Source organism: Coenobita brevimanus, chromosome 4, assembly GCF_032717465.1.
Source record: "Coenobita brevimanus isolate Jiangsu-jjx chromosome 4, ASM3271746v2, whole genome shotgun sequence".
NCBI lineage: Eukaryota > Metazoa > Arthropoda > Malacostraca > Decapoda > Coenobitidae > Coenobita > Coenobita brevimanus.
Window position 1 is genome coordinate 38,058,094 of NC_136957.1, and position 12,316 is coordinate 38,070,409.

General features: G+C 41.8%; 1 protein-coding gene across 1 annotated transcript in view; it reads right to left on the minus strand.

Annotated features, from left to right (window-relative positions):
• The window catches only part of LOC145395725 (BTB/POZ domain-containing protein 6-like), a 36,376-nt gene that overhangs the window by 967 nt on the left and 23,093 nt on the right, over positions 1 to 12,316 (minus strand). The window contains exons 3-7 of the mRNA XM_080269265.1: positions 8,946 to 9,179; positions 5,115 to 5,210; positions 4,568 to 4,704; positions 2,974 to 3,385; positions 2,266 to 2,489 (exon numbers count right to left, since the gene is read on the minus strand). Of these exons, the coding sequence (XP_080125391.1) occupies positions 2,266 to 2,489; positions 2,974 to 3,385; positions 4,568 to 4,704; positions 5,115 to 5,210; positions 8,946 to 9,179 (1,103 nt within the window). The remainder of the gene's footprint in view (positions 1 to 2,265; positions 2,490 to 2,973; positions 3,386 to 4,567; positions 4,705 to 5,114; positions 5,211 to 8,945; positions 9,180 to 12,316) is intronic.

Genomic DNA, 12,316 nt, shown 5'->3' on the forward strand with positions numbered 1-12,316 from the left:
TCGTGAGATATCACTATTCGCGCTTCAACATATCAGACATCATTAATATCAAATTACTTACAGAATTCCTTGAAGGGGGGGAGGGGGGAGTGAGGATGACGACCGTACCAACCAACTGCCATCTATCACGGCCGATGAGCGAGCGAGTGAGACGGCAAAACTGCGTGAGTGATGCAAAGGGGATGGGGGTTGACGGCGTACGTAATTTAAGATTTTAATTATTACAGACTCGAGATAGACTCAGCGTGATGTCTTTCCCCTTACAATCGATTACTCAAAAAAAAAAAAATAACATTCTCTAGTTACAATAGTTACTCAGCAACCTCTCTTTATACCCTTACATCGAAAAATAATGAAAATCATCATGCTTTACATCACTTTGCGCATGCGTACATTATGCTGGATTATGTGAACAAAGGTACATGTTCCCATCGACTCGAGGGATTATATTATAAAGAGACTTGATACTAGTGAATTACAGTAGGAAAAAAAAAAGTGACTTAGCAACTAGGTAATTAATCTATGTTCTGGACACGTTCGCATGGTAACAGCCATGCCTCAGCCACTCTCTCTCACTTAACCGAACTTTTGGTCATATAAAATAAACTAGATACAACTCATTATCACTTCCGGGCACTACACTCTGATATACCCAGAGGTGTTCGTTGGATATTCTGCAGATGGTTGCTTTGGACTGCAAAGCCATACCATTGTTTCTTCTTACATGGTCTGGGTATCCCCTCCAGAATTAGGTATACTCTTCTGCTTCTACAAGGTTGCCCTCTCTTGAGAGGCGAGTCTTAGACAAGGTAGCAGTGTCAGTTTTATATCTTTTCAGTTCATGGGCAATAAGGGCAGTTGTATGGCGTGATCTTGTGTCGTGGTCAGTGTCACGCAAGGTTCGTATATTCCAGGTAGCAAGAGTCAGAGGAATTCTTTTGGTTTTTCGACTGCAATGTGGGATCCCTTGACAGACGCGGTTATCTGCCCAAGTGGTGTAGAGCAGCAAATGTTCAAGTTACCTTTTCTAAACTCCTCTCCGTCACGGGTAAGCAGTTGGGCACCTGCTTGCAGCTGCTTAGTCGCACTGGATGCTGCCTAAGACATGACCTGCTCCTATGCCATCATGCCAGCGACCACTGGGCCAGTGACGCCTACGTGCAGGACTCAGGCTAGCGACTTCCAGCCATAGCCATGACCTGTCACTGTCACACTATCCTGTCGCCACAGGTCTTTTATTCTGGTGAATGATGAGATGGGTGGTGAGTATAGCAGTGGGCTTGCGCAACGAAAGGATTTGGTGTGAATGTGAGGTTGCAACAGTCCTTACCACCTTGTGACTTGGCCCTTCCCAGCCTGTGATAGTGGCATGAAGATTCACGACGACCATCTACTGAGCAGGGTTGCGGGAGCCTGCCGGAGCTGTCTGTCTGTCTGTCTAGCCCCACCCGTTGTACTCCACTCACTGATGCTTTGTTTGGAGTTTACTCCCGTAACCCTGACCCAATCAAGGGCAATCCACAAGGCAATGGACCTGCGAACACTTAGTCTGACCCCTCACTGATGGCCCTCCAGCAAATGTAACCCTGTCCTCCTGAGTTTAGGGAGGATCTCCCCCCACTGGTATGGCCCACCAGATTTACAGGGCACGCAAGCCCTCCACCACGACAAGGTGGTTCCATGGGGACACACACACACACACACGCGCACAAACTCGCGCACACACACGCACGCACGCGCGCACGCACACACACACACAAACACACACACGCACACACGCAGGCACGCACGCACACACACACACACACACACACACACACACACACACACACACACACACACACACACACACACGGTTGCTGTGACTTATGATCCCAGGTCCTACAGTGAACAACATCGTTTAGTAGTAGTAGATGTAGTAGTAGTAGTAGTAGTAGCAGTTGGAGTAGTAGTAGTAGTAGCAGTTGGAGTAGTAGTAGTAGTAGCAGTTGGAGTAGTAGTAGTAGTAGCAGTTGGAGTAGTAGTAGTAGTAGCAGTTGGAGTAGTAGTAGTAGTAATAGTAGTAGTAGTAGTAGTAGTAGTAGTAGTAGTAGTAGTAGTAGTAGTAGTGGTGGTGGTGGCAGAGGGGCTAATGAAGGCTATAACTAACCCCTTCACTAAAAAAAGTTTCTCTTATAATAAACATAATCATCTTCCTAAAACCACACCCATCGGTCGCAGCAAAACTGAAAGCACAAGGCATTGTCACGGAAGAGATGTGTTTACCCAGAATAGAACCAGTAGAAGAGGGTAAGTACTTCCTCTTGCTCCCGTGTCGTCCTTGGCCTTGCCCCTAACACGACGCGGCTCTGGCTGTTGGGGTCTTCCTTCAGTGTAATGTAGTACTCCATTCGAGGTACGAGTAGAATTGGGTCGTCGAACGTCGCTAAGTCCCCCTCAAGTCTGACACACACGACCTCTCTGTCTGTCTCCTCGGTGACTGCCACCTCCTAGGGGAAAAAAAACATCATCTTCATCATCATCACTTTCTTTATCATCATCCTCACTTTCATTATTATCATCACTTTATCATCATCCTCACTTTCATTATTATCATCACTTTATCATCATCCTCACTTTTATCATCATCACCATCACTTTCATCATCATCATCATCTTCACTTTATCATCGTCATCATCTGGAACTCTTTTCCCACTTGCGGATGAGGTGACATAGGATCCAGAGAGCAAGAAAAAAATTATAGAGGAAACTAATGAAAAGAAAATATCAATAAACGAATAACACTCAGATGTGAAAATCCGCAAAAACGGTTATCAAATTCGGCTACATCCCTCTCCACTTTGGTAATCTCGACCCTCTTCCCTGTCCCGTCTTTGAGTCTAACCTCCTGAGAAGAGCAGATAAGAGCCCTGGACACACACACACACACACACACTGTTCACCCCTCCCCCTACCACATCCACACTAAGTACCTGTGAATGGTCGAAGATGAATGGATTGGAGTGCAGCTGAATCTTGGCCAACAGTACAGGCCTGGCCACAGACACGGTAAGCAGTCTCCTCCTGTTGGCAGTCTGTGTAATCCCGATCCTCCTCGTGTCATTGGCCCAGTACCTTACCGTTACTGTTGCCTTTAGGATGTTACTCTCATCATTTACCGCGCCGTCCAGTCTCGTTAGCTGTGGCATGGGTACGTTAGTCATGTTCTGGATGTTCATAAGGATGGCGCAGGACTCCTCGTTAGTGAACACTTCTGAAGGCATCACGTGTCTTACGAACTCGTCCGCGGTCATACTGAGGAAGTTGATGTACGGAAGGAAGTCCTGTATGATCTCTCTCAACCACGTGTCTCCTGACTGGTCGTGCCTCGTCTGACCCTGACCCCTGTAGCAAAGTAAATAAAACGTAAGTAAATTTATATATGATAAAGCAACATAAACAATTAAATCGGTAACTCAACACAAGAATAAATGCACAACGAATTTTATTTTTTATTGTACTGTAAACTCAGGCTCATCGGGACGTGAACCCAGTGGACTGAGAGAGAAGAAAAAAAGAAAAATGGCCACTCTAACCGAGCGTTCCCAGAGCTCTTATGCTGAGATTATGTTGAAGGATTGTCTTTTTTTGTGATAGTGTGGTGTGCGTGAGGTGTGATGTGATGCAGGGGGGGAGGGTTTGGTGGATTGTTTGTGAGTTGCAGAGGAAGGTGGTGATTGCACTGCGGTCTGGTTAGGCGTTCTCGTATTTCTCTGGGGAGGATATGTTCTTGGGGGTGATTTATGAAGGGAGGTATGTGGTAGACGGATCTGTATGACTGTGTGTTTATGTGTTGGTGAAGTGTTGTGATGGGTGGAGGGATGTTGTGTTGTGCTGGGTGGAGAAGGAGGGGTGTTGTGTGGTGTTGGGTGGAGGAGGAGGGGTGTTGTGTTGTGCTGGGTGGAGGAGGAGGGATGTTGTGTTGTGTTGTGTTGGGTGGAGGAGGAGGGGTGTTGTGTTGTGCTAGGTGGAGCAGGAGGGGTGTTGTGTTGGGTGGAGGAGGTCGGGTGTTGTCTTGTGTTGGGTGGAGGAGGAGAGGTGTTGCCGAGATACTGTGCAATGTGCAGTTGCCATGAGTCTTGAGCTAATGCAATGAACTGTGTGCCTCTCATATTTATGTTCCCTTTGACTGGAAATATTTTTGTTTATTCATGTACTCGTACGTGATCTGTATATGTGGTCTCAGTGCATCCTGCTATAATTATCACTATTATTATCATTATCAACATCAATTATTATTATTATTATTATTATATTATTATTATTAAGTGTATCAATGCTTATGCTGGGTATGGTAGGGGCACAGATTGGTCTATAATAATTCAGCGTTGTGATGAACTGTTTTGAGACAATTTTCAGGGATTCAGTAAGGAAAGAAAAATACACAAATAAAAAAATATATATATAGATGCAAATCAAGGCTTTAAGATGTGAAAGTTTATGACGATGGTGATGAGGACGAGGATGGGGATGACTAGGACGATGACGATGACGATGAGGAAGACACACAAAAAAAGCAAATCTCACCACTGCATTAGACCCAAAAAGAGAGCGACATGTGATCCCAGTCTCGCGTTTTGCCTTATTATGTGGCCCACGGCTCGCCTGCTCAGCTCAGTGAAGGTGCGAGATGTCAGGATGGTGGGAGACTTCTTGATGAGAAACTGGGGAAGAAAAAAGGTAAGTCAAGGGGATCTCTCTCTCTCTCTCCCTCTCACTCTCACACACACATACACACACACACACACACACACACACACACTGCTGAGAAAAGGGCAACCCCGTCCTGCCATCCACTGGGTTCACTACTACTACTACTACTACTACAACTACTACTACTGTGTAAAGTGTCTCTGCTGAATAAAATCACAGAGTCTGCAGCAAAATATTCAAGGCCTATCATCTCCGTGGAAGAACACTTAAATTTATACCTATCGACTGCACGAGTCTTGAAAACAAACTATCTATTTTAGAGAGAGAGAGAGAGAGAGAGAGAGAGAGAGAGAGAGAGAGAGAGAGAGAGAGAGAGAGAGAGAAACCTGAACTCCAAAGAAAACGATCAGGGGTGACTTACCGAAATACACTTGTTGAGCAGATTGGCGTCCTGATGGGCCACGCCGCAGTCGTACACGGCCGGGAATATGTCCTGGACCAGGTTGTCTTGCAGGTGCTGAGGAACAGATAGATAGATAGATAGACATAGATAGACAGACAGGTAGACAGCTAGATAGAGTAGGCTTAAATGACTGATTAGATGCCTGACCGATTTGTTCTTATAATTAATGATGGATTAATCAGGAAGCAAATGAACCAGCTGCCTCAGGGCCTCCACACACACACACACACACAAACCATAATTTTCTCTCTTTTTTTTCACTCTTTCCTTTTCCTGTTTTGCCTGTAAAGTAGGAAAGAATGATTCCTGAACACTTTATGCTGAAAGTAGACAACGATAAGAAATTTGTGTCAGTGTATACAAACACAGATCTACTGAGAGAGAGAGAGAGAGAGAGAGAGAGAGAGAGAGAGAGAGAGAGAGAGAGAGAGAGAGAGAGAGAGAGAGAGAGAGAGAGAGAGAGAGAGAGAGAGAGAGATTCACCCCAGCATCACCCCTTCCATTCCATTTCAACACCACAACTTTGACTTTTGTTGCTGAGAGAGAGAGAGAGAGAGAGAGAGAGAGAGAGAGAGAGAGAGAGAGAGAGAGAGAGAGAGAGAGAATGTCCAAACTTAAGTACAGTAACACTTATCTTCGACTATAGAACAAAACGAATGAGTTAATCTGGCACTATACTCTTTTCACCTTAACTTGACACAAATCTGCGACCTTTTGCTGTTTATTTTCCGTGGCTCAAAGGCATAAAAAAACAGTTACGGCTCAGCATCGTTTTCACTTCTTCGTGACTAGCATCAGATTTTAGCGTCAGTCTGTTGTTACACCTCAGTATTCAAGACGCAAAGACGGCAATTTTAGGCCAAGTCAGAGCAAAATGGATATAGTGTGTGTGAACCATAATTTAACCTACTTCAAAAGACTGATATCGATAAGGTGATCAAGGCATCTCTATCTCTTTCAAAAAAAAAAAAAAAAAAAAAAAAAAAAAAAACCGAAGCTTCAACTTGTACACAGTGCAAATACTGTAGTATCTCAGAAAGGCAGAAATATGCTAATTACGTTCATCCTTGTCCTGTAAAGGAACCTGGAGTCTGTCAGACCCCACCAAAAATTTCTTTGTGCATGGCATATATTAATTTAAGGTCGTGGGATTTGGTTTTCCCTCTACCCTTCAGACCAATAGTGTCGGTGAGTAAGGTTATTAGGACCTTTGTTGATCTTGATTAGTTTTTGCTCTGGTACGGCCTTGGGGTCCAGCAGATCCCAGGTTACCTGACGTGTTTTTGTGGTGGGGGTCTCCAGATTTTACCAAATTTACAAACACACGGACTTATCCCTTCCATAACACATACTTTGGTCTCATGTCTACACCAGGCAGTGGTTGATAACTGAGGAATCATTTTGCTGGGGAGTTGTGGCATTACATTTAAGGATGTGCAAATTTCTAAGTGTTTGTAATTTTCCCAAATATTTTGTTTTTTGAAGGAGAATTTTGATAAGTTTGCCACGAAACTGTAGCCAAATGGTTGTAGAATTTGTGTAAAAAAACATTTCAGTAAACCAATTGTATCAGTTTTCACCATTTTTTCTTTTTAACTGATGTCTGGCAGACCCCGGGTTACCCGATAAGATAACTGATTGTTAGGGTTATCTTACAGAGATTTGGATGTAAGGTGTAGATTATTGTACAAAGCATTGGGAGTATTGACTTACTGCTAGATTTCTGTATGATTATTATTTTTATCATTGTTACATATTATTATTATTATTATCATCATCATCATATTTACTGATAAATTTACTTATTACTCAGCACTTTTTACTAGTGGAAGAGCTCTATGATTATTTATTTCATATTAATGGGCCCAAGTGCAATAATTTCTTCCACCTCCCTTAATCCGGTTCTGCATAAAATGACTAATTAAACCAAAGTAACTTCACCAAATGGTGGGTGACAGAGCGACTTGGAGGCGTTTTGTCTGCGGCCACCTTTGCGGGATTAGGGCGTCGGGCTATAGATAGATAGAAATTCATCACAAAAACATCATAACTTAAACGTAACTTCACGACATAAAACCAACATAACTTTACAACATTAACGCGTCTTCCGAAAACAGCAAATATCTCTCGACATAAAATCAAACAAACTTACTGGATATTAAGTGAAACCGTAAAAGAAAATCATCCTCAATTTTCAGTTTTAAAAAATAATGTAACATCCCCAAAGTAAATACTTGTCTTACCTCAGCATTACCATCTAAATCTTCTCAACGTACAAACATCCTACCTCCAAAGAATATATCTGCATATATACGTAACATCTCAGTATGTATCACCATCCTGACCTCTCGAACAAACAACATAGAATCACTGCAGCGTCTTAATTCACCCTCGTCCTAACTAACAAGGTTATATATTTACGCGGAATTAACGTAACTTCTCAACGTTTAATCATCCAACCTCTCAAACTGTAAATTTTAAACCTCGCCTGCCAACCAATATATTAATTTAGAAAGAACCATGGCGGCATATCAGTGTATCATTCACGTAACTCCTCAATGTTAAGATAATGCTAAATGAACGCAGCATCTCAACGCAATCATCTTAACCTCTTAAAAATAACAATAACATGGCAACAACCTAACTTATAAAATCACCCCAACTTCCCTAAATATAAACACAAAATCACCAAAGCTTCTTAATACACGCCTCTCTTAGTTTTCAGAGGTTATATTGCAAGTGCCTGAGCGATTTACTTTGCATATTATATTTTAACATTCTTCTGTGTGCAGTTTATATAGTTTCGGTACCGACATAGTTTATATCAAGAGCACACTACTGGATAAGTGTAATGTGGAGGATAAATAGCCATGGGAGAGAGTTACGAAATCTCCAATGTCACTTAGAAAGACCTTTAGATTCAAACGACAAATCTGCATTCCGTGATCAAAGCCTCAGACAAATAATACAACTGTGAATCAGCCTTACTCCTCAAAACAACACTGTCCTTGTAACACTGTGTAGTCAGTGGGTCAGTCTTATGTTCGTGTGACTGACCATACATATAACCTTATAAACGTAATATTAGAGAGAACATAGTACAATATGTCAACGTGTCACTGTCCCATCCTCTTAATGTTTATGTAACGCAGAATCACCATACTCTTCTCCAGACGTTATCATCTGAACTTCCTTAACAGATAACGTATAATCTTAACCTCTTAGCGTATCTTCCTTTTCCCTACCTTCTCATCGTAATAGAATTCTAACTTTTCAACCCCAGAACTGACAAGGAATCAACATAATATCTTGACACAACACCAACTTTGTGGCACAGTTTAATCAGCGGGTATAGACTATATTTGTGTGCCTAACTGTACATCTCACGGCACAAAATTATATTAACTTAAGAGTGAACTTAACATCAAACGGCATCATCCTCTGAACCACTCGTGTCGAAAAAACGCAGAATCAACATAATTTCTTAGTATATTATTCATCATAACCTCCCAAAACGCAAAGGATATAATAAAATCAACGTCACATCTAACCATCTCTTCACCTTAACCCCTGACTTAAAAAAAAAAAAAAAAAAAAAAAAAAAACAGTAGAATCGTCCAGACAGACCACCAGCATATCACCTTAACACACCACCAATATACCACCCCAACATACCACCTATGTACCGTCAAAACACATCACCAACACACCATCAATATATCATTCCAACACATCACAAATATACCACTCCAACACATCACCCATGTACCGTCACAACACATCACCTACCTTAGAGCACAAGGTAACCAAGGCCTCCACCCTGTACTTGTGTGCCAAACCGTACACATCGACCGCCTGCAGGGGGGAGTCGAACCGTGTCTCTCCCAGGTACAGGTACTTCCTGAGCCACTCGAACGCGTCAGGGCTGTCGTCGTTCAGAGTCAGGCGGTCTCGAACCTCCAATGATCCGAACAACATCCTCTCGAACACTGGCGAACTCATGGCCAGCACCAGTTTGTGGACCTGGGATATTAGGTGTATTTGGTGATTTATGGAATATAGTTGGCATCTGTGACAACTCCGAGTCAGAAAGTCTCGAACCTCCTACGATCCGAACAGTAGCTTTTCGAACACTGGCGAGCTCATGGCCAGCACCAATTTGTGGACCTTGAAATTTGGGGTGAATGTGATAATTTTTGAATACCGAGTCCCGAGACTTGATTTCGGTCAGTTATCATTCAACACCAAGCATGCTCAAAACACCTGAGACCGAACAGTGTTTTTGTTTATCATTTCGAAAAAAAAAAAAAAAAAAAACAGTCAGAGGAACACCTCCGAGTGGTGAGTTCATAATATATATATATATATATATATATATATATATATATATATATATATATATATATATATATATATATATATATACACTGTATATATCCATCCATCCATCCATCATCCAATCCTACATTGCCCCATGAGGAGCGTAGGAGCCCGGGGCTAAGCAGTTGGTCCCGACATTTAAGACGAGAGTGACCAGCCTCACTCATCCCTGAGTGGCATTACATGAGCAATCAACCCCAACCACACCTTGGATATAAACCTTTACCGGCTCAATCCGACTGGAGCACAATAATTACACTCTAAACCACCAGGCACCAGAATTTGGTTATATGGTTACCACCCAGCGTTGTAAATGGTTTCCTGGTGTATAGGAAAACATTTGGCTTGTCACTCAGTGTAATCACCCACAGGCAGACGGAAGAGGAACGAATGAAGGAAGAAAAGACAGAAGAGAGAGTGTAAAGTCACCCGTAGGCAGAAGGATGAGGAAAGAATGAAGGAAAGAAAGACAGAAGAGGATGGAAGGAAAGAAGGATGGAGAACAGGAAAGGGCAGACACCCGAGAGCAGCACTACATCGAGTGAGTGGATGGTGAGCGCCCCCACCAACCACTAATATATATATATATATATATATATATATATATATTTGGATTTGAGGGTGGGATGGAAAGTGGAAGATCAGGGAGGGAGATGGATAATACATGCGGACATGTGAATATGCGAGGTATGAAAGCTAAGAAGGCAAAATAACAACAGAATCATCAGTACAGAAGGATGACGTACGGAGATCAACTTACTTTTAAAACATCAACGTTAGTAATGAAAGGAATGGTCGACATCCCATTGGCATTATAAGGTGTGTGTGTGTGTGTGTGTGTGTGTGTGTGTGTGTGTGTGTGTGTGTGTGTGTGTGTGTGTGTGTGTGTGTGTGTGTGTGTGTGTGTGTGTGTTTTCAATGAAATGGGACACTTTATTGGACACTCTACTGGGAATTTTCCTATTTCTTCTCCATCTCACCCCTTACCCATGTTTTATTGGGAAATAGGATTAGGATGAAGGATAACAAATGGATGGATTATTCAAGCATTAAGAAGAAGACTTTATTTAACTCGGGTGACAACTCGCACGTAAGAGAATTAAAACTCTCTCGAATGATTTCTTCAGTAAAATACAACTCCCATTTACTTTTCTATGTTACTACAAACCGATATTATTTTTCCACATTTTTCTGGGTACGAGAGGAGAGGAAATGCCACACTCACCTTTTATCTCGTTATCTTCAGCACACGTGATATCAGGTGCATTAGTGAGCAGTGAGATAAGGTATTTAGGCTTATCAGTTTGTTTACCTCTCTGCAGTTTTCTTACCAGTCTTAATGCTTGTTGTGTTGCTATCACGTGAATATGTATAAAGATTCTGTGACTATGGGTGCAGTGTTGTGTAATGACGTTTTTTTAATCTATCTATCTATCTATCTGTGTTTCTAATTATCTATCAGTCTATCCTCTATCTATCTAGCTGTATGTTTGACTTTGTTTCTGTGTGTGTGTGTCTGCAAATCTGACTACCTATCTATCTGTCTATCCAGCCGTGTCTCTCTCTGTGTTAATCTGTCTGTCCATCTCTCTCTACCTATCTATCTATCTATCTCTGTCTATCTATCTCACCACTCCTGAGATCACGTACAGTTAAGGAGGAGGTCATGTGTACTGTTGCAGTGTTAAGTAGTGGAAATATTTCATCACTTGCATAAAGGTAGGTCATGTTTTGGTCGCGTCTGTCTTTCTCTCCGGCCATCCGTCTGTGTCTTTGTCTGTCTGTCTGTCTGTCTGTCTCTCTAACCCTTGTCTCATCACTATTTATCCTGCTATTTTCAGGGAAAGATAATAACAAGTGGACAAGTGTAGGTATTATCTATCTATCTATATCTATCTGTCTGTCTATCTATGTGCCTATTTGTGTCTATCTATCTATGTACCTATATGTATGTATATCTATCAGTCTGTGTCTATCATCAATCCATCCAGCCATTTCTCTATCAATCCGTCTATCTAGCCATCTGTCTACCTCTATATCCATCTATCAATAATCTCACTAATCTTAATTTTCTAGCATGTCGAGGTTTATCTAAGGAAAGTATCAGCAGACAGACACAATGCTCTAAGCAGGTCATCTTTCCTATCAGTCTCTTTATCTATCAGTCTCTATCTATTTTTTCGACCACCTTAATTTTACCATTTGTCATCTTGTAATCACGATATTAGGTAAAAAGGAATATGAGATAAATGTAATCTTATGCTGCGAAATATTTGAGTTTATCTGTCCCTCTGTCTATCAATTTCTCTATCTATGTGTGTGTGTGTGTGTGTGTGTGTGTGTGTGTGTGTGTGAAACGGGCGGTAACATAGGAGACTTGGCCGAGGATAAAGGTGAAGTGAGGGTACTGATAATGATAATGTTACCTAGTACTGTGGTCACCAGTGCTTGATAATAACGCTGATATTATGTGGCACGATGATCATAAATAAATAAATAAATAAACAGATAAATAGGTACTCTAAAAAATGTGTATGTGAATATGAGCAGATACCTTAGACACAGATGGATTTTTTTTCTAGCTTCTATAATTATTTTTTTTTATGCGAGGAAGAAGGAACTAAAGGCCGCGAGCCCGCAACTGTGTCCTCTGTATTCTATTCCAGCTAACAAAGACGATTATAATTAGGCCAAGGAACACCAGCAACTAGAGGGGCACTCAGTGGAGCGCATCTCTCCGACAAGGGCAACGTAATTTCCAAGCCACTCTTCATAATGGG